Here is a 25,857-nt window from a genome sequence, read left to right on the forward strand (position 1 = left end):
CCAAACTGTGTATTGGGGAATAGTGACTTTGGTTTGTGCAGGCACTCTTTTTAAATCGTGGGATGACAGCATCACCCAATGAGAAGACCCCTGGGCTGGTAATCAGCACAGAGAGCTTAGTCAGGACTATAACCCATCAGTCAGAAAAATGTTTGCCTGGGAAGAGAGAGAGTACTGTGAGAGCTTCATTCACTTTCATTGTGGTCGCTGGGGTCTCTGAGGTAAGTCTGTTATGGCATGGTATGGTCTTGATATGTGTCCCCTTCAAATCTCATGTTGAAATGTATTCCCAATGTTAGAGGTGGGACCTGGCAGGAGATGATTGGAACCTGAGGGTAGATCCCTCATAAATGGCTTAGTGCCATCCTCTTGGTGATGAGTGAGTTCTAACTCAGTTAGTTCACATGAGATCTGGTTTTTAAAAGACTCAGGGACCTCCCTCTTCTCTCTCTTGCTCCCATTCTTGCCATGTGACATGCCTGTTCCCCCTAGGCCTTCTGCCATGATTAGAAGCTTCCTGAAGCCTTACCAGAAGCTGAGCAGATGCTGGCACCATGCTTCCTATACAGTCTGCAGAACCATCAGTAAATTAAACCTCTTTTCTTTATAAATCAACCAGCCTCAGATTTTCTTTTTTTTTAAAGACAGGGTCTCACTTTGTCATCCAGCTGAAGTACAGTGGTACAATCATAGCTCACAGCAACCTCGACCTCCTGGGCTCAAGTAATCCTCCCACCAAAGGCTCTCGAGTGGTTGGGACAACAGGTGGATGCCACCATGCCCAGCTTTTAAATTTTTTAAAAAATTTTCATTTATGTATGTATGTATGTATTTATTTATTTATTTTGAGATGGAGTCTCACTCTGTCGCCCAGGCTGGAGTGCAGTGGTGCGATTTCGGCTCACTGCAAGCTCCGCCTCCCAGGTTCATGCCATTCTCCTGCCTCAGCCTCCCGAGTAGCTGGGACTACAGGCATCTGCCACCACCACTGGCTAATTTTTTGTATTTTTTTTTTTTTTTCAAGATGAAGTCTCGCTCTGTCATCCAGGCTGGAGTGCAGAGGTGCCATCTCGGCTCACTACAAGCTCTGCCTTCCGGGTTCACACCATTCTCCTGCCTCAGCCTCCTGAGTAGCTGGGACTACAGGTGCCTGCCACCATGCCCGACTTATTTTTTTTGTACTTTTAGTAGAGATGGGGTTTCACCGTGTTAGCCAGGATGGTCTTGATCTCCTGACCCCGTGATCCGCCTGCCTCATCCTCCCAGAGTGCTGCGATTACAGGCATGAGTCACTGCACCCGGCCAACTTTTTTATTTTTTGTAGAGAGGGAGGCCTTGCTATGTTGCCCAAGTTGGTTTCAAACTCCTGCACTCAAGTGACCCTCCCACCTTGGCCTCCAAGGGATGGGATTACAGGCATGAGCCACTGTGCCTAGCGAGGTATTTCTTTTTGGCAACATAAGAACAAATGACTACATGGCACTTCAAGCATTCTGGCTCATGCTCAAAAATGAGATCCGAAGATTTTTATTTTTTGAGTTCCACAAGGCTTTGGTTATCTGAGCATTTGTAAAGTGGGAGTGGGGAGAGCAGCAGTGTTTATCTTTGCTTAATCTGCTCCATACACGTTTCTCCAAACTGAAAGCCTACAATTCTTTTTATTTTTGTAGAGACAGGGTCTCACTATGTTGCCCAGGCTGGAACTCCTAGGCTCAAGTGATCCTCCTGCCTCAGCCTCCCAAAGTGCTGAGATTACAGGCATCAGCCACCATGCTGGGACTGGAAGCCTACAATTCTAAATTGTACTGATTAATATATATAGAGAAAAAAGGAATAAACGAAATTCTTAGAATCAAATGATTATAATGAGACTGGAAAACAATTATTTGAAATCTGACAGTTTATATATTGAGACAAAATAAAAGCATTTATAAAGTCCTGGAAGTAATTTAAAATAAAAAGAATATTGGCCGGGTGCGGTGGCTCAAGCCTGTAATGCCAGCGCTTTGGGAGGCCAAGGCGGGTGGATCACGAGGTCAGGAGTTCGAGACCAGCCTGGGTAACATGGTGAAACCCCGTGCACCTGTAGTCCCAACTACTTGGGAGGCTGAGGCAGGAGAATCGCTTGAACCCAGGAAGCAGAGGTTGCAGTGAGCCAAGATCGCGCCACTGCACTCCAGCCTGGGCGACAGAGTGAGACTCTGTCTCAAAAAAAAAAAAAGAATATTGGTCAGGTGTAGTGCCTCACGTCTGTAATACCAGCACTTTAGGAGGCCAAGGCAGGAGGATCACTTAAGGCCAGGAGTTCAAGACAAATCTGGGCAACAAAGTGAGACCTCCATTTCTACAAAATAAAAATTTAAAAATTAGCTGGGCATAGTGGCTTGTGCCTGTAGTCCTGGCTACATTTATTTAATGATCACTGAGAATATTCTAGGCTAGTGTTGAGTGTGGTGCATGGGCAATCTGTGTCAGAATTCCTTTAGGTGCTTCCGACTGAATTAGAAGCTCCAGGGCCCGGAAATCCGCATTTTAAACTTGCTCTGTAGGCGATTTGGATTCACACTAAAGACTGAGGACCACACTGTTCTAGGCACTGTTAGGTGCTGGGACCTAACACGAAACAAGGTAGACGTGGTTCCTGACTTCCCAGTATACTTATATAGGGGCTAGGGGACAGCTCATTAGTGATATGGGTGCTAGAATGGAAGAAGGAAGATCACATAACAGGTGCACCTAGTTCAGACTGAGGAGGGTACCAAAGTCGAAACTGGAGGAGGGATCTGCAGCTCTAGAGATATCTGTACTTCAGGGAAATATGGGAGCTGTCAGCTGGTGGAGGCGAAGGGCAGCCGTGACCGTGAACAAAATGGCCAGGAGGAGGGCATCGTGTGTGAAGCGGGCTAAGGACCGAATTGTGAAAGACCCCAAACCACCCAGCCTTCCATCCCCTAAGATATCTGTCTTTGCCTTCGCTGGCCCTTTCGCCCGTCCCTGATCCCTCAGAGAGACCCTCTGCGGAATACGCCCGCGCCCAGTGTCGCGGAGCAGCGCACTAACATCCTGTCGCTTCGGGACAGTCTTCCGGCTCTCAGCCTCCCCAAGCAAGGCGTGGTTAAGCTCGACCCAGGCGCTCCCCGGCTGCCGGGAGACAGCGCCGGACGCGCTAGCCCTGCGTGATGACGTCAGCGCGCCGCGCGCGCCGAGGGAGGAGCGGGCGCCGTGGGCCGGCTGGCGCGGGGGCTCCGGTAATACGGGCTGGGCGGGGGAGAGGAAGGGGCGGGGCAGGGAGCCCGCCAGAGTGCGGGGTCGCGGTCCGGACCCGGAGCACGAGCCCTAGAGCCTCTCAGCACTCGTCGCTTCTTCTAGCAGACCCCACCCGGCCTGGCGATGGAGTTTCCGGACCTCGGGGCTCACTGTTCGGAGTCGAGCTGTCAGCGCTTGGGTGAGGGGCGGAGCGTGCGGGGGGCGCGGCCCAGCGGAAAGGGACTTTGAACTGCAGGTGGGGAGGGAAGGGTGGGTTCCCAGGCTGGCAATGCCGGGGGGCGGGGCTTGAAGGGGGGGGGGGGTCAGGGGCAGAGGGGGCGGGGCCAAGGAGGTAATGGGCTTGGGAAGGGGCGGTGTGTCGCAAATAGGATGGTGTTTTCCTTCCGCTGAGTGGAAGGCTTGAGTGAGAGAGAAGGACATCGAGGTCCCCCTGTACCTGCAATCCGACCAACTCTCTGCAGATTTTCTGCCGCTTAAGTGTGATGCCTGCTTAGGCATCTTCTGCGCAGACCATGTGGCCTACGCCCAGCATCACTGTGGATCTGCTTACCAAAAGGTGAGGGGGCGATCCTCAGGGTGAAAACGGGCAGATGGAGAATGCGTGCAGAATCCCCCAAATCCATGTCTTACATTTCTTCTCCCTTTTGTCTTTCTGAGGCTGTCAGTGCTGGGAAACACTGTTTTTTTGAGTGTTTGTGTTGGGTCCTATCCAAGTTCTTTCAGGACCAGAGATTTGTTGGACTGGGGTGGGCCACACACTGACCCTTGCTCCTTGACTATAGGATATCCAGGTACCTGTGTGCCCTCTCTGTAATGTGCCTGTGCCTGTGGCCAGAGGGGAGTCCCCTGACCGTGCTGTGGGAGAGCACATTGACAGAGACTGTCGCTCTGATCCAGCACAGCAAAAACGTAAGGTAAACATTGTAGGGGTCAGAACTACGGATGCCTGGAAACCCAAACAGCTAGTCAGAGTCTCAGCAGGGACAACCTTCTCACTTCACCTCAGATCTTTACCAATAAGTGTGAGCGCACTGGCTGCCGGCAGCGAGAAATGATGAAACTGACCTGTGAACGGTGTAGCCGAAACTTCTGCATCAAGCACCGGCACCCACTGGACCATGATTGCTCTGGGGAGGGGCACCCAACCAGCCGGGCAGGGTAATTGCAGCCAAGTCTTCTACTTGCTTTTGGGACTATTGCATTCTTTTGGAACTGACTCAAGCTCTGTCGTTACAAATTGGGGAGCTTCAACCATATCCCTGTCGGCTAGGGGAGTCTTTTAGCTTCCTTTTCAAGTGCATGTTTTTCCAGAATTCCCCGCCTGAATTCCTGGGTAAGGCTGGTTCTTGGAGACATGCCAACAATATCTTTCCCTACAGACTTGCTGCCATCTCCAGAGCACAAAATGTGGCTTCTACAAGCACTGTCCCCAGCCCAAGTCGAACCATGCCTTCCTGTCCCTCTCCCAGCAGGTAGGCCTGCCCATTTCCCTGCTCCCTGTTTTTCCCTTTCACACCTCTGACCTCCACCTCTTCAATGTTTGGTCACAGAGCCACAACCCAGTCTCCATCCTGGACAGCCCCTCCAGTGATTGCTTTGCAGAATGGCCTGGTGAGTTGGGCAGAGGTTGGATGGACAGAAACAAACACACAGAGAGTGAAGTCCAAGGACACTGGTCTTCTTTCTCCCTTTGCAGAGTGAGGATGAAGCTCTGCAGCGGGCCCTGGAAATGTCCCTGGCAGAGACCAAACCCCAGGTTCCAAGGTATGCTACCCTCTTGAGAAAGGGCAAGCTGTGGGCAAGGGTTTGATCTGGAGGGAGGTAGGTGGGACCACTCTGACACAATGCAAGATAATCGCTGGCAACTTGGGCTCAAAATTAAGATGAACTGTATCATCCTTGACAAGTTATTTAACCCATGGAGCCTTCATTTCCTCTATAAAAACGGGGACAATACTAACACCCACCTTGTAGTGTTGCTATGAAGATTGAGATAATCCCCAGCAGTGCTCGGCACCGTGAGGCCCGACACACACAGAGCAGATGTTCAAATTTTAGATCCTACCATCATCCAACTTAAACTGTTCCTCCCTCCCAGTTGTCAGGAGGAAGAAGACCTAGCTTTAGCACAAGCACTGTCAGCCAGTGAGGCAGAATACCAGCGGCAGCAGGTATGAGGCTGGGGTGAAGATGGGTGCTGCAGGGGGAGGGAGGAAGAAGTCAGGGATGGGGGTTCTTCTGAGTGGTGCAGAGTTTTGGAATGGTGGTTGTCCTTTGGTTTTCAGTATGACTCCAGCCTGTGCTGAGCTCTGAAATGAGGGTCGTCCCCTCATTTCCTTGACATTGCACCCTGTCTTCCCTTCCTTCCCCTCTCCTTGCTCCAGGCCCAGAGCCGCAGCTCGAAGCCATCCAACTGCAGCCTGTGCTAGGGCCCTGGGCTTGAGGAGGGAGGTTCACCTGAGGAGGACTGTGGCCCTCACACCTCTAGGGTACACAGGGAGAGGCGGCCCGGAGTAGCCTGGAGGGCAGAGACAAGCGGGAGTGATGTGGAGGTCGCCCTGGGAGCCTCTGGAAGGCCTTGCTAGTGTTCCAGCTGCATGGGAGAGAGCAGCTAACAACTGTTGCCTGGTTGGGCCCTCGGTGGATGCTGGCCAGGCCCTGCTCTCAGTCCTATCATCATGTCATCTCCCTTTTGCTGGAGCTGCCCTGACATGGAGTGGGCAGGAAGGGTCCTGGAGAAAATAAAGGATCTTGGCAGTTGATAGGATATACAAGTGGTGTCTTTCTCTCTCCTCTCTAACCTCAAACAGAAAAGTCGCATCAACAATGCTCACCTGACATACGGGTAGAGGCCCACTGCAGTACCCCACCCCACAAAGCCACAGTGATCCTCACACAGGCCACATTTTTATTTCCCCAAAAGGTGTTTTTCTGAAAGGTCCCTTTCCCTTACTATAGCTAGCACCGCACCCCAAGACCAGGATGAAATAAGCTAGGGAAGGGGCGTACATCTTATTCCCTTCTGGGTTAGTCTTTGAGAGGGAAGTGGCCAAACTTTTGTCATCGTTCCATGGTCTGAGGCATAGTGTCTTCAGAGGTTTCTTCCTGTCCCTGCTGCTGCAGCTGCCACATGTCAGCATACACCCCACCTCGGGACAACAGAGCCTCATGCCTGGGGTGAGGAGGAAAGTGTGAGTCCCAACCATCAGTTTTACCCCAAGGGTCCTTGCCGCCAGCCCGCAGAGAGGATGGGATGGGCAAGGGAGGTCCCCTCCAGAAGCCTCTGGGACTTCACACCCCCTTTCCTGGAGCCCTCAATTCAGAAGACCTGTCCTTTTGATCTATGTCTCTTACCGTCCCCTCTCCACGATGCAGCCATCCTTGATGACGAGGATCTGGTCAGCATTGACCACAGTTGAGAGCCTGAGAAGTCAAAGATGAGTTGCCTACTACCCCACCCAAATTGGCCACACCACCAGCCGCCCCAGGCCTGTAGTCCTGTACCTGTGTGCCACTACGATGGTAGTGCGGTTGGCACAGACTTTGGCCAGAGAAGCCTGGATGGCCCTCTCATTAGATGTATCCAGCGCTGACGTTGCCTGTAGAGAGGGTCCAGGTAAAACTGTTCCTGCCACTCAAAACCCCAGTGGAAGGACGAGGCAGGCTGCTGGCTGAGGCCTCAAGAATATACAAGAGCCTTGTTTGGGCTTGAGAACTGTAAAGTGTGTTTTGTGAGATGTGGATTCATGATATCTGTTCTAGGTGGGGACAGTGCCCAGCAGGAATGGCTTGAGCATACACAAGGGAGGAAGGAGGGGAGGAGACCCAGGGCGCACCTCATCCAGCAGAATGATGTCCGGAGCCTTGAGGATGGTGCGGGCAATGGCGACGCGCTGCTTCTCCCCACCGCTCAGCTTCAGTCCCCGCTCACCCACCTGTGTCCTGTACCCTGTGGATATTACCCACCACACGTTTCTTACGTGGAAGAAACAAGAAACGGAGGGAACAGGGGTCAGAGATTAACAGGACAACACCAGGAGGGGAGGAGGGGACTCTCTGCAAAGGAATCTTACCTTCAGGGAAAGCCATAATAGCATCATGGATGCCTGCAGCCTGAGCAGCAGCCTCCACCTCATCATTCCCAGCTGTGACACGGCCGTAACGGATATTGTCAGCGATGGTGTCATTAAAGAGAACAGTATCTTGGGGCACAACTCCAATGTGAGACCGGAGAGAGGCCTGGGTCACCTAGGGCCAAAAGACCACACAATCTGCCTTATGAGATACCCCCAAGGCCTGGGAGGGAGGGTGGGCTGGCCAGAAGCACATGGGATAAGAGGCCCTGTTAAGAATCCCACCATCACTGCCCCAGACCTTAGCCGTGTGGGCAAATCACTCCTCTGTGTTTCCCCATCTTCTCTTCCCGCTTCACCAGATTGCTGCCAATGTTTGGTTTGGTTTTGGGATAGAGTCTCACTCTGTCACCCAGGCTGGATTGCTGTGGCAAAATCTCGGCTCACTGCAGCCTTGACCTCCTGGGCTCACGCAATCCTTCCACCTCAGCTTCCTGAGTAGCTAAGACCACAGGTGCTTGCCACTATGTCAAGTTAATTTTTAATTTTTTGTTGAGATGGGGTTGTCGGGATATGCTGCCCAGCCTGGTCTCAAAATCCTGGACTCAAATGATCCTGCTGCCTTGACCTCCCAAAGTGTTGGGATTACAGGTGTAAGCCACCACACTTGGCTACAGAAGATCTTTGTACCTTTGTTTTTGTGTGTGTGTGTTTGTTTTTTGTTTTGAGACAGGGCGTTGCTCTGTCACCTAGGCTGGAGTGCAGTAGCATGATCACAGCTCACTACAGCCTCCTGGTGGGACTACATGTGTGCGCCAGCATGGCCAGCTAATTTTTGTATTTTTTGTAAAGAGGGTGTTGTGCCATGTTGCCCAGGCTGGTCTTGAACTCCTGGGCTCAAGTGATCCACCTGCCTCGGCCTCCCAAAGTGCTGAGATTACAGGCATGAGCCACCTTTGTAGCTTTTATGGCACCACACAAATCCTTCATAGGACTACTTACTTGTGTGACTGTAGGTTATATCATGCTAGAATGGCCCTATTTTGTTGCAAGGGTGACATCTACTCTCTGGACACCCAGCCCTTATCATTCCTCCACACACAGACCCCTAAACTACAGTCTTCTCCTGAGCAACCTTACCTGTGAAATGTCCTGCCCGTCTATTCGGATGCAGCCAGAGCTGATGTCATAGAAGCGAAACAGCAGGCGCAAAATTGTGCTCTTCCCTGCCCCAGATGGGCCCACCTGTTGCAATGGAAACAGTGGAAAAAATCTCAGGGCCACTGGCTTTTTTTTCTTTTTTTCTTTTTTTTTGAGATCGAATCTCACTGTCACCCAGGCTGGAGTGCAATGGCACAATCTCAGCTCACTGGAACCTCCGACTCCCAGGTTCAAGTGATTCTCCTGCCTCAGCCTCCCGAGTAGTGGGATTATAGGCGCCCACCACCACGCCCAGCTAATTTTTGCATTTTTAGTAGAGATGGGGTTTCACCATGTTGGTCAGGCTGGTCTCAAGCTCCTGACCTTAGGTGATCTGGCCACTTAAGCCTCCCAAAGTCCTGGGATTACAGGCGTGTGCCACCACACCCGGCTGAGGCCCACTGGCTTTTAAGGTTCCCTCTCCAAGAGGTCACCGATGTCCGTGGAGGCTGCACCATTCAATCCTGTTGCCTGTCGTGACTGGGCTCTCTGACTCCACACCCTGGGTCACGAGCTACCATGGGCACTGAATGAGGGAAGCTTGAGGCATCTGGGCCAAGTGGCTGAGTCTCCTCTCACCAGGGCCAGTGTCTGTCCAGGCATCACAGTGAAAGACACGTCCTGCAGAGTCTCCCGCCTGCAAGGAAGGGTGGTTGCTCAGTAGGCGCCTTCCATCACCAGAGCTGCTAGTAGGCCCTGCCCCTCCCCTGCCCAGGCTCTTTTCCAAAAGCAGGGATTCAGAGCAGTGAGAAGCAGGAAGGCAGTGTGCAGAAAAGCACAGAAAAGCAAAGGAAGGCCTCACCCATCGGCGTAGCTGAAGTGCACGTTCTCAAACTCAATTCGGCCCTTCTGAAAGCGAAGGGGCCCTGCTCCAGGAAGGTCCTTCACCTGGAAGGGCACCACCCATGGGTGCTGAGGTTCTCAGCTTTGTATTTTCCAAGCACAAGAAACACCACACAGCTCCTCCTTCCCCAAACCCTACTCCTCTCCCTTCACTCACTTCTGTCTCCTCTTTAAGCAAGTCAAACATGTTCTCCATGTCAATGAAGTTGGTCTGGATCATCCTGCAAAAAGGTGCTGGTTAGGACTTCTCTGAGTAGCCAGGAAATAGTAATGTGCCCTGGACAGGTGAGGGCCAGGGCTCAGATTACCTGTAGTAGGTGCCAAACCAATTGAGGGGCATGTACAGCTGGATGATGTAGGTACCAAAGAGCACATAGTCCCCAACCTGTGGCGATCAAGGAAGCGGACCACATCACGGGAGGCCTGCAGGCTGCTCTTCTTGTGTCACCCTGCCCACTTCCTAGCCAAGAGCCTGGTGGCCCAGACACAGGCCCCAGGCCCCCTTTTCCTTGTGCCCCACTCTCTCATCCAAGATCCTGCCTCACCTGTAGTTTCTGCTCACTGACAAAGTATGCACAAAGCAGGGAGCCGGCGAGGAGCCCAAGCCCAATCACCAGGTTCTGGGTCTGATTTAGTAAAACCAGTGAAGCGCTGGACTTCCACTCCAAACCCTGAGGGCAATAACACAGGAAGAGGAATGTCCTATACACGATGGCCATCAGTGAGTCCAAACCCACCCCAACACTCGACTATTACTCCTGGCCCTGAAAATTCTACCAGGCCAGGGCATTATTCTTTGGAGGCCTCAAACTAGCATCCTCACCTGATATTTGATGATGGCCTCTCGATAGCGTTCCACTTCATAACTCTCGGCGTTGTAATACTTCACCTGATGAATTCAAACCAAAATTATTTGGCATGGGCACAACACATGGCACTCGGGTCATTCCTCCCAACTCTCAGTCCTCCTTCCTTATTTCAAACATCACACAAACATCACACCCCCAGCTCTCTGTCAGCCCCAGTGGTCCTAGCCACACTCCTCCACATCTCCACACCTTACACCACTGCCACTGGGGCCTCTGTTACCGTCTCAAAGTTTAGCAGAGAGTCCACTGCTCGTGCCCGGGTAGCATTTTCCTGTGTGTTCATAGCGCGGCGAAACTTGGTTCTCCACTCAGTGACCACAATGGTCAGGGCTGGAGGGTGACAGGATGGGGAGCAGAATAGGACATCATCCCCAAAAGCAGAGACCAAATGTCAATGTCCACTACCTGCCATGTACACACTAAACCTATGCTCAAGCCCAGAGACCCAGATTCCACAGGGAGGCATCTCTGCAACCTGCACAAAGCCTCATGTGTAGAAAACGCTTTTGGTAAACAAATGAAAGCAAGCTGCATCTTGTTACACAAATGAGGCTTCCTTGACCTGTGTCCACAGTGCAGACTTAACGTGACAAGAATGTCCTTCCCCAGCCCCCTCAGCTAGATTGAGCTAAGGTTTGATTTGATAGAAGAGACCCGCCCATCACATGAGGAGCACCAGGAGCCCATTCAAGTCCACCAATCCAACACCTCCCATAGATGGGTCACTTGAGTGGGGACAGAGCTCATGGCCAAGGGAGTCTCTGGATAGTTCACGGAGATGGTGTCACCCAGCAGCACTTACTGAGGTAAAGACTCATGCACAGGAACACAATGAGGCCAAACCAGGCGTTGAAGAACATGCTGAAGTAGATGATGCCAATGACGATGTCGGCCAGCGTGGGGATGACATTGAACACCATGTAGCTAGGAGGGCAGGTCAAGTGAATAAGAAAGGTTTGGGGGCTTAAACCCAGCAACCCTGCCTCTAGACATTTCAGGGTAGTGTTTTATTTTCAAGCAACAGACTGGAACCAGTCTTAATTGATTCTACCCTCAAGAGGTGGGTGGCTAAATCAACCATGCCCAAACTACAGAATTCTCTGTATCAATTACAATGAATGAGGGAGACCTTCAGGCATGAAAGAAAAACATATCTCCATAATGTTCTGGTAATAAGCAACTCTGAGAATGATGGCTATGTCACAATACCATTTGTTTTAGCAAAAACCTCCACGATACCATATTAGTTATGTGAGTCTGCATATATAGTATGCATGTAAAAATGCAAAAAAGCAGAACCCAGCCGGGCACGATGGCCCACAGCTGTAGTCCCAGCACTTTGGAAGGCCAGGCGGGCAGATCACGAGGCCAGGAGTTCGAGGCCAGCCTGGCCAACATGGTGAAACCCCGTCTCTACTAAAAATACAACAATTAGCCAGGCACGCTGGTGCACATTCGTAATTCTAGCTATTCAGGAGGCTGAGGCAGGAGAATTGCTTGAATCTGGGAGGCAGACATTGCAGTGAGCAGAGATTACACCACTGTACTCCAGCCTGGGTGACAGAGCGTGACTCTGTCTCAAAAAAAGAGCAGAACCCAACATACTAAACAGTGGGAAGCTCTGAAGAAGTGAGGGCAGCTCGAAAGAGATTTGCCCTCTGCCTGCATTACCTGAGTTATTAGGAGGGCATGTATACAATAATCCTATGATTTAAAAAACACTAAGGTGGGAGGGGCAGCTCCTCAGGCAAGGTCTGTTCTCTTCCTCCTACAGGCCCCTCTCCCTGCTTCTCTGGCTCCACCCTCCCACATGCCCTTTCCACTGGGGTGGCACCTGAGCAGCCCTGTGACACTGGATGTGCCCCGATCCGCGATCCGCAGCACCTCCCCTGTGCGGCGCCCTAGGTGCCAGCGCAGTGAGAGCTCGTGCAGGTGGGAGAAGATGCGCAGCTCCACCCGCCGAGACGTGAACTGCTGCACCCGGATCCACAAGAAGGTGCGCAGGTTGCTCACGAAGCCTGTAGGGAGCCAGGGGAGGCCTCAGTAGGGCCTGGGAGCTGAGGGATGTCAGCCCAGCACCAGGAAGTGAAAGGTCTGAGAGCACATGGGGGCTGGGGAGGAATGCTGATGGAGGTGGATGGTGAGGGAATGCCTGTGGGAAGGGACTGTACCTAGCAGGGTGAGGGCGGAGTCTCTCATACCTGTACTGCCAGTGCCACCCCCCTGGAGGAACTTGAGGAAGACGTAGCTGGTAACAGTCCAGGCCAGAGAGCTCCAAGGTGCCTTCTCAGTCAGCAAGTTCACTGTGGAGAAAATGAGTCAGAGCCCACTTATGGCACCCAGGACTCTCTTCAGGCAAAATGGCCCCAGGTACCAGCCACAGCCTCTTTCTGACCACCCAGCTCTGTCCCACCTCCCTAGGTAAGGACCACCCCAGCCACCAAACTGATGAAGGACCAGCACACTGAGCTGGTGCTCCTCCTGCTCACCAATGTTCCTGTAGAATATAGGCACCAACACGTTGAGTGCCCGTTCCAAACCCATGAGCCCCAGGCAGATGAGCACCACCAGCTGCAGAGCTGGACTCCCTCGAGGCCACAGGTAGCCACTCAGGAGGCGGAGCTTCCTGCCAAAATCTCGCCAGGTAGACTGTTGGGCTGTTGACTGAACCTAGGATGGTGAAACACATAGGAGGGGAGCTCAGAAATCAAGCAAGTGCACTAGCCAGAAACCCGTTAGGGAAAAACATACTGGGTTATAGCTCCCAGGTATCTCAGACCCACAAGTGATCCTTGATGGGGTCAGAAAAACTAAGTTGCAAACTGATATTTGGAAAAGAAGCATTTCATTTTGCAGGGAAGGAATGATGACAGGGAATAAAATGAAGAGACTCTAGGATTCAGAAACTGAGGTGAGGCCTGGTGCAGTGGCTCATGCCTGTAAGCCCAGCACTTTGGGAGGACGAGGCAGGTGGATCACCTGAGGTCAGGAGTTCAAGACCAGCCTGGCCAGCACGATGAAACCCCATCTCTACTAAAAATACAAAAATTAGCTGGGTGTGGTGGTACACACCCGTAATCCCAGCTACTTGGGAGGCTGAGGCACGAGAATTGTTTGAACCCAGGAGGCAGAGGGTGCAGTGAGCTGAGATTGCGCCACTACACTTCAGTCTGGGCGACAGAGCAAGATTCTGTCTTTTTTTTTTTTTTTTTTTTTTTTGAGACGGAGTCTCGCTGTGCTCCCAGGCTGGAGTGCAGTGGCGTGATCTCGGCTCACTGCAAGCTCCGCCTCCCGGGTTCACGCCATTCTCCCGCCTCAGCCTCCCAAGTAGCTGAGACTACAGGCGCCCGCCACCACGCCCGGCTAGTTTTTTGTATTTTTAGTAGAGACGGGGTTTCACCATGTTGCCAGGATAGTCTTGATCTCCTGACCTCGTGATCCACCCGCCTCGGCCTCCCAAAGTGCTGGGATTACAGGCTTGAGCCACCGCGCCCGGCCGATTCTGTCTTAAAAACAAAAAGAGGCTGGGTGCGGTGGCTCACGCCTATAATCCCAGCACTTTGGGAAGCTGAGGCAGGCGGATCGCGAGGTTAAGAGATCGAGACCATCCTGGCCAATGCTGTGAAACCCTGTCTCTACTAAAAATACAAAAATTAGCTGGGCATGGCGGCATGCGCCTGTAGTCCCAGCTACTCAGGAGGCTGAGGCAGGAGAATCGCTTGAACCTGGGAGGCAGAGGTTGCAGTGAGCCGAGATTACGCCACTGCACTCCAGCCTGGTGACAGAGCAAGACCCTGTCTCCAAAAAAAAAAGAAACTGAGGTGTACCTGGCTCCTTTCCACATCTTGGTCCTCTTCATGAACCTGCAATGTATAGGACTGGGGACGAAGTCCAGGGGCCCAGAGACCCAGGACAAACAGCCCTCCAGAGACCACATACCGCAGCACCCACAGGCTAAACTGAACCTAGAAGGAAATATAAGTGGAGAGAGTATCACTGAGAATAAAATTTCATTGTATTACTACTTATAATAGGGCCAGGGACTGGTGTCAGGAACACATGCAGCACTTACAGGCTTAAAAAAAAAAAAAAAAAAAGCAAAACCACAATGACTCAGCAAAGGCACACCCCACCAGCTGGCTATCAGCTCCCCGCAGGACTCAGCCCCTCCCTTCTCCCTTTGCTTAGAGGCATCCTAAAGCCTGGAAGCAGTGTGACTGGACAGGCAGTGCTTTCTCCCAGGCCCGGCCTGCAGAGGCTTCCCCCTCCCTACAGAATCCCTCACCTGCTGGCCCAAGTCCGCCCTTGCCCACCACCACTGTGGGCTGTTCCAAGACACCAGTGCCAAGTTCTCGGCTGCAAACGCCACAGTCCAGAGAAGCAGGAGACCCGGGCTGTGCCTGAACTTGATCCAAATGCCCATTGCCAGACGCTGCCGTGCCTGGCTCCGCTCCACGACGAGCAGCCACAGGCCACAGGCGCCGGCCAGACTCTCCAGCACGGAGGCCAGCAGTAGGTAGCTTGGCAGTGGGGCCCCCCGGGCAGTGCCCACCCGGCCAGCCAGGCCGGCCAGGGGCAGCGCCACCTGAAATGTGGCCAGAAGCAGCTGCAGCACGTAGGGAGAGACGCGAGGGCCGGCCCCCCAAGACAGCGAATCAGTACCAGCGGGCCGCTCCCGGGGTCTGCAGGGAAGAGCCAGCACCAAGGCCAGAGCCCCCAGCGCCATCCGCGTCGAGGGCACCAGCGTGAAGAAGAAGCAGGGGCTCAGGCCATCCTGCATCCAGGCCGGACCCACGGGCCCTTCGGCCTCGCAGTAGTTGCCCACAGTCACCATGGCAATGCGTGGACGCCGGCCGGGGCTAAGGGCACTGCGGGACCAAAGGACGGGACTGATCACTCGGAGAGCGGCGAGGACATCCGGGTGCTCGGCTCACGTAGCCGCTGGGCGCTAAGCTGCGGGGGTCCCGGGAAGGGACGCACGTGGACCAGGCCTCACTGCCCACTCCCCTCGCGCACGCGCCGCCGCCACGCACTCACGCAGGGCACGTACGCCGTCTGAGCCCGGCCCCGCTCGCTCTGGGCCTGGGACCCTTCCGCCGACTGCAGGCCCACGGGAATGCTCGGTTTTGGACTCGCACCGAGCTCCACAGCTGTAGCCCCGCCCACACGACCGCCCCCAGCCCCTACCAGGGTTCCCATTGGCCAAATGTCTCCGAAGGGGGGCGGGGGAAATGGTGCACGCGAGGAATGCAAAATAGAGGGGCAGAGCCGGCTTGTTTACGTGCTCAGAGCGGGAAATCTGACCACCACGTTCGGCTGGAAACCTCCACGGAATCGTGGCTTGGGGCTGGAAACAGACCTCCACAGAACCGTGGGTCGAAAGCTGCCCTTCCGCCAGCCGCCTAGCTCAGCGTATCTGAGCAACGGCCTAAACATAACTTTCTTCTAGACCCCGGCCGAGTCCATCCCATTTCTCTTGTTCCCAGGATTCTAGCCGCGCGAGACAAGAAGAAGTCTGGTCAAACTCCCTTTTTATTAAGGGTTATCAAGCTGTACACGGTCCGTACCCTGCTCCGCTCCGAGTTCGGGCAGCTTAATTCACCACTCTCCCAAAGCCGGACCACAGCTGGGTGAGGGGTGGGACAGAGTAGGAGCAGTCCCAGCATGCAGTGCAGCAGCCCAAAGCCTCGGGCGAGGCATCGCCCTTCATCCCCCTCCAGGGGACAGCGAGATGCGGGCCAGAGCTCTCTTGCTGGGACGTACACAGCTGAGGTCACCCTCCAGCCCGGTCTGTCCCATGTGCAGGTGATGGGGGGTACGATAAGCAGCAATGAGGGCCCAGGAAGACCTTAGTCTCCTGGGGGCCCATCCTAAAAGTTGGAAAGGGCAGCAAAGTATTTCCATCCTGCTCCTACAATTTAGAAACCACCTTTCTTAGTGTCAAAAGATAGCGTTGAGGGGAGCTGGAAGCTAGGGCCTTCACCCCAACGCAAAGCAAAAGCCGAACGCAACGGGAGCAAGCAAACAGAACAGGAGCAAGCAGCACACACAGGCCAGTGATGTGCAGGAAGCGGAGAGAGGCGAGCCGGTTGCAGCACTGGGCGAGAACTGCGGGTGAGGTAAGGGCCACAGCCTGACCTGCTCATCTATTGAGGGGGCTAGGGAAGGTTGCAGGGGTTGAGGGTCCAGGCCCAACCTCCCCACTCCACAGTTGGCACAGGTTCTCCCTGCTTGGCAGCTTCTGTGGTGGGCAGCCCTCTGGAGACTTGCAGGGGTAGGTGTAAAGGTGGCAGTACTGGGGCTGGGCTGGGGACCGGTTTCTAGCACCACACTCTGAGCCAAGGGGGTCCTGGGGATGAGGCTAGAGTCCTGTGTGCCCTCGGTTCCTAGGCCCCAAATTCCTCTCCTGGGGCTGTGGCAAGCGCCCAGTGTTGGCACCTCCATTGGCCAGGCACAGACACACAAACACCACACACGTGGGGCCAGGCAACACTCAGAGGAGCCCTCCCATGGCGGAAAGACGGGATGGGATGGCAGGGCAGCGGTGGCCTCCATCCTGGGCCATAGGAACCCTGCTCAGCTTTGTCTATACCTGTGGAGAGAAAGGGTTGGTAACAGAGATAGTCTTCAGCTACTGGTTGATACCTGCTAGCCCCATAGAAACCTAGAGATAAAGGGACAGGAAAGGTTGATTCCTGGGGAGGTAAGGAAAGGAAAAACTAAGCCCTGCAGAGCAGTTGAGAAAAGAAGGGGTAGTGTATTTTGGAGGGGAGGGTACAGAATCTCTGCGTGGGGGTGGGGCATACCTTCCTTCCCCTGAAAGGCTGTTACCTCACCCTGTAAGTTACTACTTCTGGCACTTGTTCCTAGGCCCTGGGGCCCTTACCTTGTGCACCTGAGGGGGTAGCTCATCCTCCGAGCCCTCTTCGGGCACGGGCTCAGGGTGCCTTGATGCCGACTGCCCATCTTCTGCCCACCCTCCAAGAGGCAGCCGAGAGAAATGAGAGGGAGCCCGGGGCACTGTGCCAGGATCTGGAGACAAGTAAGAGTAAGTATACTCACAGAAGGAACACAAGAATGAGGAACAGGCTGGGGGCTGCTTGGGGGGGTGAGTCTTTGGGCCTGGTCCCTTAGACCTCTTTCCTCCCCTTGAGAGGCCCTGGAAGAACTACTCTTCCCTGCAGCCTGTTTCCTTCTATACCCCCAACTAGATACCTGTGATGCCGCCGTAGCGCCTCTGGAAGCCCCCGTGCAGGGCGGTGGTCTCGGGAGCTCCAGGCCGGGGTGCTGCACAGGGATAGCTGGCAGAGCGAGGGATAGACTGGGGGGCCCGGGCGCCCTCGCCCCCTTCATCAGGGGCGCTTTCTCCACTCTCATCACTCTCCCGGCGGTGCCATACATGCCGCTCAGGTTCAGCCTGGGCCTGCTGCTTGTGGAGCTGGAGAAATGGGGAGCTCATTAGTGGGGGACAGAAGGATGTCCATCTGAAACAGCTGCCCTCCAACCTGCTATCAGTCAGTTCCTGCTTTATCCCTTCCCTGAGAATCCTTGCCTCAGAGCACCTATTATGTTAATAGTGTGTAATATACCTCTCATCTTTGCAGGTTACATTCACAGCAGATCCCCCGAAGAAGCCTGTGTTGTAATGGCCCTCATTTTACCTATTCATTTGATTCAAGAACAAACCGACTGATGGTCTAAGGGCCAGGCACTCTTTTAGGTGTGCGGAGACAGCAGTGAACAAAACAGACAGAAATGCCAGCCCTTGTGAGGCTTATATACTGGTAGAGGGGATATAGAATAAGTAAATAAATAAGGAAAAAGCACGGTATGTCACATGGTGCTAAATGCTATGGAGAAAACTAAGACAGGAAGACTCAGAAGGGTGGGCAAGGAAGCCTACTGAGAGTGATCAGAGAAAGTCTCAGGGAAACGGCAGCTGCAGAGACCTGCGAAGAAGGAGGAGGAGGCCATCTGGATATCCTAGGGAAGTGGATTCTAGGCAGGGGAAACTGCAAGCGTGTGAAGGCCCTGGATGAGAGCACGCTTAGCTAAAAAGGATATTAAGAAAGTAGATATGGGATTGGGGGTGGCAGAGCAGGTAAATGGCAGAGAAGGGTTTGGAACCCCAGTCTTACTTCTCCGCATCTAAACCCTCCACTCTGTTTTTCAGCTGCGTACTCACCTGGTGCATATAGAGGGCATGCAGGCTCATCTCTGTGGACGCGTATTCCGACAGCACCAGGCTCTGCAGCTGTCCTTCCCACACGCTGCTCCCGGAGCTGGCTGTCCTGGCATCCACCCTGTCTCTCCCAGTACAGACAGACAGCAGCTGTGAACTTTTCCAAGACCCACACAAGCTGCTGAGGGCTGCCATGCCCTCCCATCTTGGCCCCCATTTACTCACCCAGAGCCTGTCATGGTGCTGTGCGCCCGGCCTGTGGGCGCCTGCACGGGTTGCAGCGGGGAGAAGGAGCGCAGGGCAGAGGCCACTTCAGCCCTGTGCCTGGAGCCCTGCAGGTCTCTGGGCAGTGGAGGGCCCCGGCAGGATGAGCCAGCTACTACATTTGCAATAAGGCTCAGGGGCTATGAAAGAAAGGGGTAGGTAGAATTCTTAAGGAACGAAAAAGGCCTCCGGGGTCCCGTAGTATTCTGTATCTCAGGCCCCAGTGGTGCATACTGAAGAGACAGAAGGAAGCCTTCCACCCCATGCCCGGTCCTCAACTCCCAGCTCCTGAAGTCCACTCTGCCCATCATCTCCCAGTCCCCAGGAACACACCTCAGACTCAGATTGTAAGGACTGGATAGACGTAAAGAGGGCATTTTCAGGGAGCAGACCCCCTTGGGCGAGGCTAGCAGCTGCTCCATCCCGCTGAACCTGCTCCTTGAGGAAGCCTAGGAAGGCTGTGCTCTCACGCGGTGGCTGCCAGCCAGGGTTGGTGATGGCAAAGTGCATGAGTGACAACTCTGTCTTTCCATCCTCGGCTTGCTGGTACACTGAGGCCTCTGTCTGCCCAGCAGACAGCCACTGCACAAGGAAGAGCAGAGTAAGCAGGACTGTTCTCTGCCAGGAGCCTTCCTGCACCTTTCCTGTTAGTGGAGAGGTCTTACCCTTGGAGGACGGAAACCACAGTGCACTGTCAATCTTTCCCAGGGGCCCTGGTGCCCCCTACCCCAGGCGGGGCCGCATGCTGAGCAGTTACTTGTGTTGTGCCTTTCTTAAGGGAGCTTGGCCAAGGGTGCAAATTGGTTGAAATCCAGTCCAGGCTCCTAAGCAGTGTGCCCCTGGTATAGGATTGCCTTTGTGTAACTCAGAAGAGGTGTCTTTTTGCGGTTTTCCCAAAGACACTGTATGTTCCAGCATTATCCCTGGCCACCTGGCTCCCTCCTCTCCCAGTACCTGGGGATGACCATGCTGGCGAACATCCATCTGAGCAAAGGAGCAGGTATCTCCCACACCAACGACCTCCACGGTGAAGTTTCGGAAGAAGTCTATAATCTCCAGGGCCCGTGGGCGCAGGCAGAAGATGAGGATGAGGGGTGTGACAATGGGGCTCAGCAACTCTTCCAAAATGAACACCTAAAAGGGCGGGACCAAGGTCACAAGCGAGCAGGAGGGAGCCCAGCCCTCACCACCAAGCTACCAGCCAGTCTCTAGCAGGCCCTAACTCCAACTCCACTCACTGCCTTGTACTGGAAGAGCTGGGCAAACTCGTCCCGGGTCTGTGAGCGGTGGGCATTACCCTGCCAGTGGTCAGGCATGTAGTGGATGTGAGCGAGGATCACGCGGAGCAGCTGCTCAGGGCAGAACACCATGTGCTGGTCCGGGATAAAGGACCTAGTGGGATCAGGGTCATGGTGAGATGTAAGCGTTTCCCAGGAATGCTAGATGGCTTGCTCCCGCCCGCGGCCCTGGCCCACCTGCACACGGTCACGGTGACCCCCAGGAGTGTGACGGTGGTCAGGACGTGTTCCACAGCCAACACATCTTCGTCATAAATGGTGAGGGCAATAAGCACGGCCAGGATGGAGCCAGCGAAGAAAGCTCCATTCTTGGCCAGCAGTGTCAAAAGAGGTGACAAGAAGCAATTCATGTACTTGGAGGCAGGCTTGTAGCCACGGTTGAGGCGGGACTGCAGCTCGTGCTCCAGCTCGTTGAAGTGGCGGAGGTAGCAGCGGCCATAGAGTGACCAGCAGCGTGCTCCCAGGGCCCCCGGCTCCCGCTTCAGCACCTCAGCATAGCTGAAGAAGGCATAGAGGATTTGCCATATGAGGATGAGGGGGCACAGCAGGAAGTTAGCGATGCCAATCCACAGGATGCGGTTGCTGAGGCGCTGGGCCAGCTCTAGCCGTTGCCCCCCACGTTTGTACTCGGCCTTGAGGCTCCATTCATTGAGAAACAGAGAGCCAGGTCCCCAGAAGAGGATCAGCTCAAAATTGTACTTGAGGCCACGGGTGAAGAAGACGGCCTCCCCGAGGCCAGGCAGGCGGAAGCGCAGAGGCAGGAGGGATTTGTTAACCAGTGCCACCATGTAGTTCTGGAAACGGAGGATGCGGTGGTAGATGTCCAGTTCTGTCAGCTCACGTTTGTGGATGCAGATCTGGTGCTCCTTCTGAGTCTGCACGATCCGGGCCTGCACTTCCTGCCACGTGCAATACGGAAGGGCAGACTGCAGGGTGAGGTGGGGAGAGACAAAGTATGGAAGGTGGAGTTGTTACCTCGACCCCTTTGCCCTGTATTAGAAGTGAGGTTCAGGGGTTGTGAGCTTAAGAGACACTTCCTGACCTGCCAATGACAGATAAGGACAACTGATGCCCAGGTATACACCCATACCTCCCAATACATCTTAGACTATGGGCTAAGTGCCCAACTTCCCAGTCTTACCATAGGGATGCGCAGAGCATGCAGGTAGAAGGAGTGGATCTCCCAGTAGCAGCAAATGTTATAGATGAACTTGATAAGCCGGTGGATCCAGAAGACACCAGCAATGAACAGGATGGTGATAAGGGAGCCATTTTCCTGAATCCTGGTGGGAAAAAAGAAGGGGAGGAGAGGTGGCCCTTGAGGAAGGAGTCTTGGCAGAGACGCTGCTATCCTGAAGTATTTTTGCAAGACTGAGCCTGAGTCAGTTCTGGAGTATGAGTTGCTGCCTCAGACTCCACTCTATTACCCACCTGCTAGCAGAACTCAAGGCTATGGTGTCCTCCTGACTTGCAGCCCTTACCTGGCACTACAGACCTGAGCAGGCAAAAAGGCGTCTGGCAGAGTGACCTTGACAGGTTCAGTAGGGTGAAGACTGTGGTTCACCATCTTGTTGGCAAATAGGATGTCATAGTCCACGCAGCTGACCAGGAAGGTAGTGAAGGCAACCACAAAGAGGAACTGCCTGGAGAGTTGGAAAGAAGGAGTGCAGTCTGAGAGCCAGAGAGGACCCAGTGAAACCCAGTGGGAAGAGAAGAGTCTGGAGGTAGCAGAACAAGACTGGGAACTGGAAGGGCCTGGAGAACTCCCAGTGGGCCCTCTCTGCTCCTCAGCCCCACAGAACTGTCTCAGGCCCACTCTTTGCTCTTAGCCTCAGCTGCCACAGCTGCAGCCTGCTTTCCTCACCTCATGGTAACCTCAGCCACCACTTCTGGACTCTTGAAGGTTTCATCCTGTGGGTCTCTGATCTCCAGTCCCTGATTGCCTTCTGAGGTTGTAGTTAAAAGCCCTTGGGGGAGTTTTCTGATTGAAGGAGGGCTTCTTAGCCCCTTCCCCTTTGGCAATGCTATATGGCTTCTCTCTCCCAGGAGGCTCTCTGCCTAGGAGCAGGCCATGGTACAGCCAAGGCAGAACAGAGGCTTTTCTCTGTGGCTGGCATCTCTGAGACCTCCTGACTGAACAATGTGCTTTCCACTGGAGCGTTGAGATGATCAAGGTCAAGACCTGAGTTCTTTTTTTTTTTTTTTTTTTTTGAGAGAGAGTCTCACTCCGTCACCTGGGCTGGAGTGCAGTGGCACAGTCTCAGCTCACTGCAACACTGCAACCTCCACCTCCCAGGTTCAAGTGATTCTTGTGCCTCAGCCTCCCAAGTAGCTGGGACTACAGGCGTGCGCCACCACACCTGGCTAATTTTTGTATTTTTAGGGCCTCCCAAAGTGCTGGGATTATAGGTATGAGCTGCCGCGCCCAACCAAGGCCTGGGTTCTCTTCATGGAAGAGATAAGCCTTGGAAAGCTTTTCTTGTGAGAAAGCTTGGCCGGGCATGGTGGCTCATGCCTGTAATCCCTGCACTTTGGGAGGCCGAGGTAGGTGAATAACCTAACCTGAGGTCAGGAGTTCGAGACCAGCCTGGCCAACTTGGTGAACTCCCATCTCTACTAAAATTACAAAAACAATTAGCCAGGCATGGTGGCACATGCCTGTTGTCTCAGCTACTAAGGAGGCTGAGGCAGGAGAATCACTTGAACCTGGGAGGCAGAGACTGCACCGAGCCAAGATCGCACCACTGCACTCCTGCCTGGGCGACAGAGTGAGACTCACTCCATCTCAAAAAAAAAGAAAGGTGAAGCTGTAAGTTTTGGTGCCACACCCAGTCCCTGAACTACAGAGGTTTACAAAGTTTTAGCCTAGGACTGAGTTGTACTGGCAGGTTGGGCCAGGCGTGAGTACAAGGAGAGGAAAGACTAAGACGTATTCTTTCACCACATCATCTGTCCCTTCTTATACTTACATGAGCTCAAAGATCTCCCCAATGAGCATACATGTGAAGCCATTCTTCTGGTGCAGATTATAAACGTATAATTGTTAAGAAAAAGTGGTCAGTAAAGATAGCAGGTAAGAGCACAGACTTTGGTATCAACACACTCAAGCTTAAGTCCTGGCTCTGTGACTTTCTAGCTGTGTGACTTTACCAAGTTACTTAACCTCTCAACTTTTGTCTGTCCACAGTGGCACATTAGGAATGAATAACACTTATCTCATAGGAGTATTAGGTCTGAGATAATGCATGTAAAGTATTTAACACAGAGCTGACACAGAATGAGTCAAAAGATGTTACTTTTTACGATTATTAACATCCCATCAAAAACGAGGCTCGGCTGGGTGTGGTGGCTCACGCCTGTAATCCTAACACTTTGGGAGGCCAAGGTGAGTGGATCACTTGAGGTCAGGAGGTTCAAGACCAGCCTTGCCAACAATGGTGAAACCCTGTCTCTATGAAAAATACAAAAAATAGCCAGGCATCGTGGTAGGTGCCTGTAATCCCAGCTACATGGGAGAGTGAGTGACGCAGGAGAATCGCTTGAACCCGGCAGGTGGAGGTTGCAGTGAGCTGAGATTGCCCCTGGACTCTAGCAGCAACAGAGACTCCATCTCAAAAAAAAAAAAAAAAAAAAAAAATGGAGGCTTACCCTTAGAAAGGCTCCACAAATTAACACCACAAAGTAGACACGGGCACACGGATCTTGGTAAATGTGGGCTATCATTACTTAACGATGATTTCACCAGCCTCTTTCAGCCTCAGGATGAGCTCCATTCCCCATTCCAGGTATTAGAGTCAAACCTACCCCCACCTTCCACCAGAGACCCGGCTTAGAGAGACACTAACGGTCCCAGAGCTCCAACTCAGAAACACAAAGGATATTCGAGAGAAGAAGAGGTCAAGGTTTTCAATATGGTGCCACGGTGCTGTGGGATAGGAACAGAGATGTCAGAGCTCTGGGAGAACACAAGCCCCTTGCTCCCTCCATGGTCTTCCATCAGCTCTCCCTATGGCTGTCATGTCCAAGAACTCACACTTGCTCCCCTCAGCGACGTGCACCAACAGGTCCTCCTCCCCTGGGGGTGAATCACTGTAGGAGGCCTCTAGGCGCTGGTATTCAGTGTCAAACTGCGCCATCACCACCACCCCCTGTCCACCTTGACCACCTGCCAATGAGGAAGAAGAGACCCTGATTCAGTTCCAGCTGCTGCCCACGGGCTGCCCTGCCTAGTGCAAAAAGGAGTAAGAAAGTACCCTTGGGCTTTGTCTCCACTACCAGCCTGCTTGGCTCAGAGGCAGAGAAGCAGTAACACAAGGAAGGCAGTAAGCTCAGGGCTGGGGGGGCCTTAACTCTGGCCAGTCTGGGCATCTACTGCTACCTTCCTGGCCCAAAGCCAGAATCTGCCCCTTTGTTGGGGGCTGTTTCATCTTCTATTTAACGGACAGAAAAGTCCCTCCCCCACCCATCCTGGAAACCCTGGTCTCCCAAGAGACTAGCAGGTTGGAAGCACTTTGCAAACAAATGTTTGAGAAAAGCACATGGCCCTACCAGCTCCATGGACAGTATGTGCTCCACTCCAGCCCTCGATGCTCTGCAGCTGCTGGAGGAGAAGATGTCAGGCCCCAGAGAGTGGGGAGTGGGGATAAAAAGGAACCCAACCCTCCCACCCATCCACACCCCATGAAGAGGAGGCCAAGCATGGGGCAGGAAGGCTGCAGTGAGGAAGAAGCACCCTTCCAGCCCAGGACTATGAGCACTTCCTCTGGCTGCGCTAAACAGGGCCACTCTTCCAACTCCAGAGTCTCAAGAAATAACTTAGGGACCCCATGGAGAATGAGTGGGTACAGACCTGAGGCCAGGGGCCCCTCTGGACTATTTCTCCATTGCCCCACCTTAGCCTCAGAAATGACATACTTCTCAAGGTCCACAAAACCCCAAGAGAGTCTTTCCTGAAGAGGACCTTTCTGGTCACCCTCTTCTTACTTCCCTAGCACCAAAGATCCAGCCGGTGAGCAAACCTGCTGGATGGGAAACCTTGACTGGGTCAGTGTAGACCCCCGATCCTAGGTGAATTTGTGGGTTCCCTAGGTCCTGGGAGCCAGGCATGGTCGTGGTACTCACCTGTCCGTGCAGCCCCTGGGGGCCGTGGATCTTGGCCCAGCCTGGCCCCGGTGGGATTCCCTGGGCTAGTGAGAGTCCTGGCCCTCAGGGAAGTCACCACTCACAGGGTCCGTATGGACCAGGGCCCGTGGAGCCCCGGCCGGCTGGGCCTGGGCTCAGGGGTTCCTGCGGATGTTGCAGGGATCGAGTTAGCCCTACAGCTGATAGCCCGGGTGGGCTGGCTTGCCTCCCCACATCCAGCCGCGGCGACCGTGGACCGGAGTCCACCTCGCCCCAGGGTCGCCCGGCCCCAGGCCAAGGGCTGGCAGCTCCCAACAGCGGACAACCTCGCGCGCGGCCCCGGCGCCCGCGCGCGCCCTCGTCTGCGCGCGCCCGCAATCAAAACATTCCGGCTGCACGCCCCCGCCCCGCCGGCGGCGCCCCTTCCCCCGTTACCTGCCGCGAGCTCACTTAGGGCTCCGCAGGCACCCCTGAGCAAGGCCAGACACGGGCCCTGAGATTCCAATAACCGTCTCACGTCTCACCTCAGAAACAGCTACCCGTGTGATTCCAGAGGCTCCGCCGGCTCGGCTCGGCTCGGCCCGGCCCGATCCGGAGCGCTAGGCCCGGTGTCTGCCACTCACTGTCACCCGCAGCCAGGCTGGCCAATAAGCACGGGGGGTGGAGACACAACTGCCAATTCTTGGCTTCAGGGATGAGACTAAAGGCTCGAGGCGGGTCTTGGACAGTCAGCGGCCCAA

The 25,857-nt window shown here is 54.0% G+C and overlaps 3 protein-coding genes across 6 annotated transcripts; 1 reads left to right on the forward strand and 2 right to left on the reverse strand.

Annotated features, from left to right (window-relative positions):
- Positions 1 to 3,192: 3,192 nt before the first annotated feature.
- ZFAND2B (zinc finger, AN1-type domain 2B) lies at positions 3,193 to 6,031 on the forward strand. 2 transcript variants are annotated; one of them, XM_011964652.1, is made up of 10 exons: positions 3,193 to 3,248; positions 3,373 to 3,445; positions 3,729 to 3,823; positions 4,050 to 4,181; positions 4,274 to 4,425; positions 4,647 to 4,739; positions 4,818 to 4,878; positions 4,964 to 5,031; positions 5,366 to 5,438; positions 5,652 to 6,031. In XM_011964652.1, the coding sequence occupies exons 2-10, from the start codon at positions 3,391 to 3,393 to the stop codon at positions 5,694 to 5,696; spliced, it is 774 nt and encodes a 257-aa protein (XP_011820042.1). In that variant the 5' UTR covers positions 3,193 to 3,248; positions 3,373 to 3,390; the 3' UTR covers positions 5,697 to 6,031. The 2 variants fall into 2 exon arrangements, with proteins under 2 accessions (XP_011820042.1, XP_011820044.1); XM_011964654.1 differs by lacking the exon at positions 4,050 to 4,181 and having other exon boundaries at positions 3,370 to 3,445.
- Positions 6,032 to 6,161: 130 nt separating this feature from the next.
- On the reverse strand, positions 6,162 to 15,605 carry ABCB6 (ATP-binding cassette, sub-family B (MDR/TAP), member 6 (Langereis blood group)). Its single transcript, XM_011964651.1, has 19 exons — positions 14,538 to 15,605; positions 14,080 to 14,217; positions 12,742 to 12,922; positions 12,454 to 12,555; positions 12,087 to 12,270; positions 11,055 to 11,176; positions 10,473 to 10,582; positions 10,207 to 10,272; positions 9,929 to 10,054; positions 9,692 to 9,768; positions 9,541 to 9,604; positions 9,343 to 9,428; positions 9,120 to 9,177; positions 8,481 to 8,585; positions 7,341 to 7,515; positions 7,104 to 7,216; positions 6,772 to 6,866; positions 6,622 to 6,690; positions 6,162 to 6,439 (listed from the first exon to the last, which is right to left on the reverse strand). Exons 1-19 carry the CDS (start codon positions 15,084 to 15,086, stop codon positions 6,328 to 6,330), a joined length of 2,532 nt encoding a protein of 843 aa, XP_011820041.1. The 5' UTR covers positions 15,087 to 15,605; the 3' UTR covers positions 6,162 to 6,327.
- Positions 15,606 to 15,766: 161 nt separating this feature from the next.
- On the reverse strand, positions 15,767 to 25,818 carry ATG9A (autophagy related 9A). 3 transcript variants are annotated; one of them, XM_011964649.1, is made up of 16 exons: positions 25,642 to 25,790; positions 24,545 to 24,596; positions 24,030 to 24,161; positions 23,878 to 23,921; positions 22,966 to 23,030; positions 21,478 to 21,639; positions 21,138 to 21,279; positions 20,174 to 20,922; positions 19,937 to 20,090; positions 19,653 to 19,832; positions 19,032 to 19,280; positions 18,660 to 18,838; positions 18,438 to 18,555; positions 17,468 to 17,690; positions 17,139 to 17,284; positions 15,767 to 16,844 (listed from the first exon to the last, which is right to left on the reverse strand). In XM_011964649.1, exons 3-16 carry the CDS (start codon positions 24,130 to 24,132, stop codon positions 16,839 to 16,841), a joined length of 2,520 nt encoding a protein of 839 aa, XP_011820039.1. In that variant the 5' UTR covers positions 24,133 to 24,161; positions 24,545 to 24,596; positions 25,642 to 25,790; the 3' UTR covers positions 15,767 to 16,838. The 3 variants fall into 3 exon arrangements, with proteins under 3 accessions (XP_011820039.1, XP_011820038.1, XP_011820040.1); XM_011964648.1 differs by having other exon boundaries at positions 24,535 to 24,596; positions 25,642 to 25,741; XM_011964650.1 differs by lacking the exon at positions 24,545 to 24,596 and having other exon boundaries at positions 25,642 to 25,818.
- Positions 25,819 to 25,857: the final 39 nt, after the last annotated feature.

The sequence above is a fragment of the Mandrillus leucophaeus genome, unplaced genomic scaffold (assembly GCF_000951045.1).
Source record: "Mandrillus leucophaeus isolate KB7577 unplaced genomic scaffold, Mleu.le_1.0 Scaffold70, whole genome shotgun sequence".
Taxonomy (NCBI): domain Eukaryota; kingdom Metazoa; phylum Chordata; class Mammalia; order Primates; family Cercopithecidae; genus Mandrillus; species Mandrillus leucophaeus.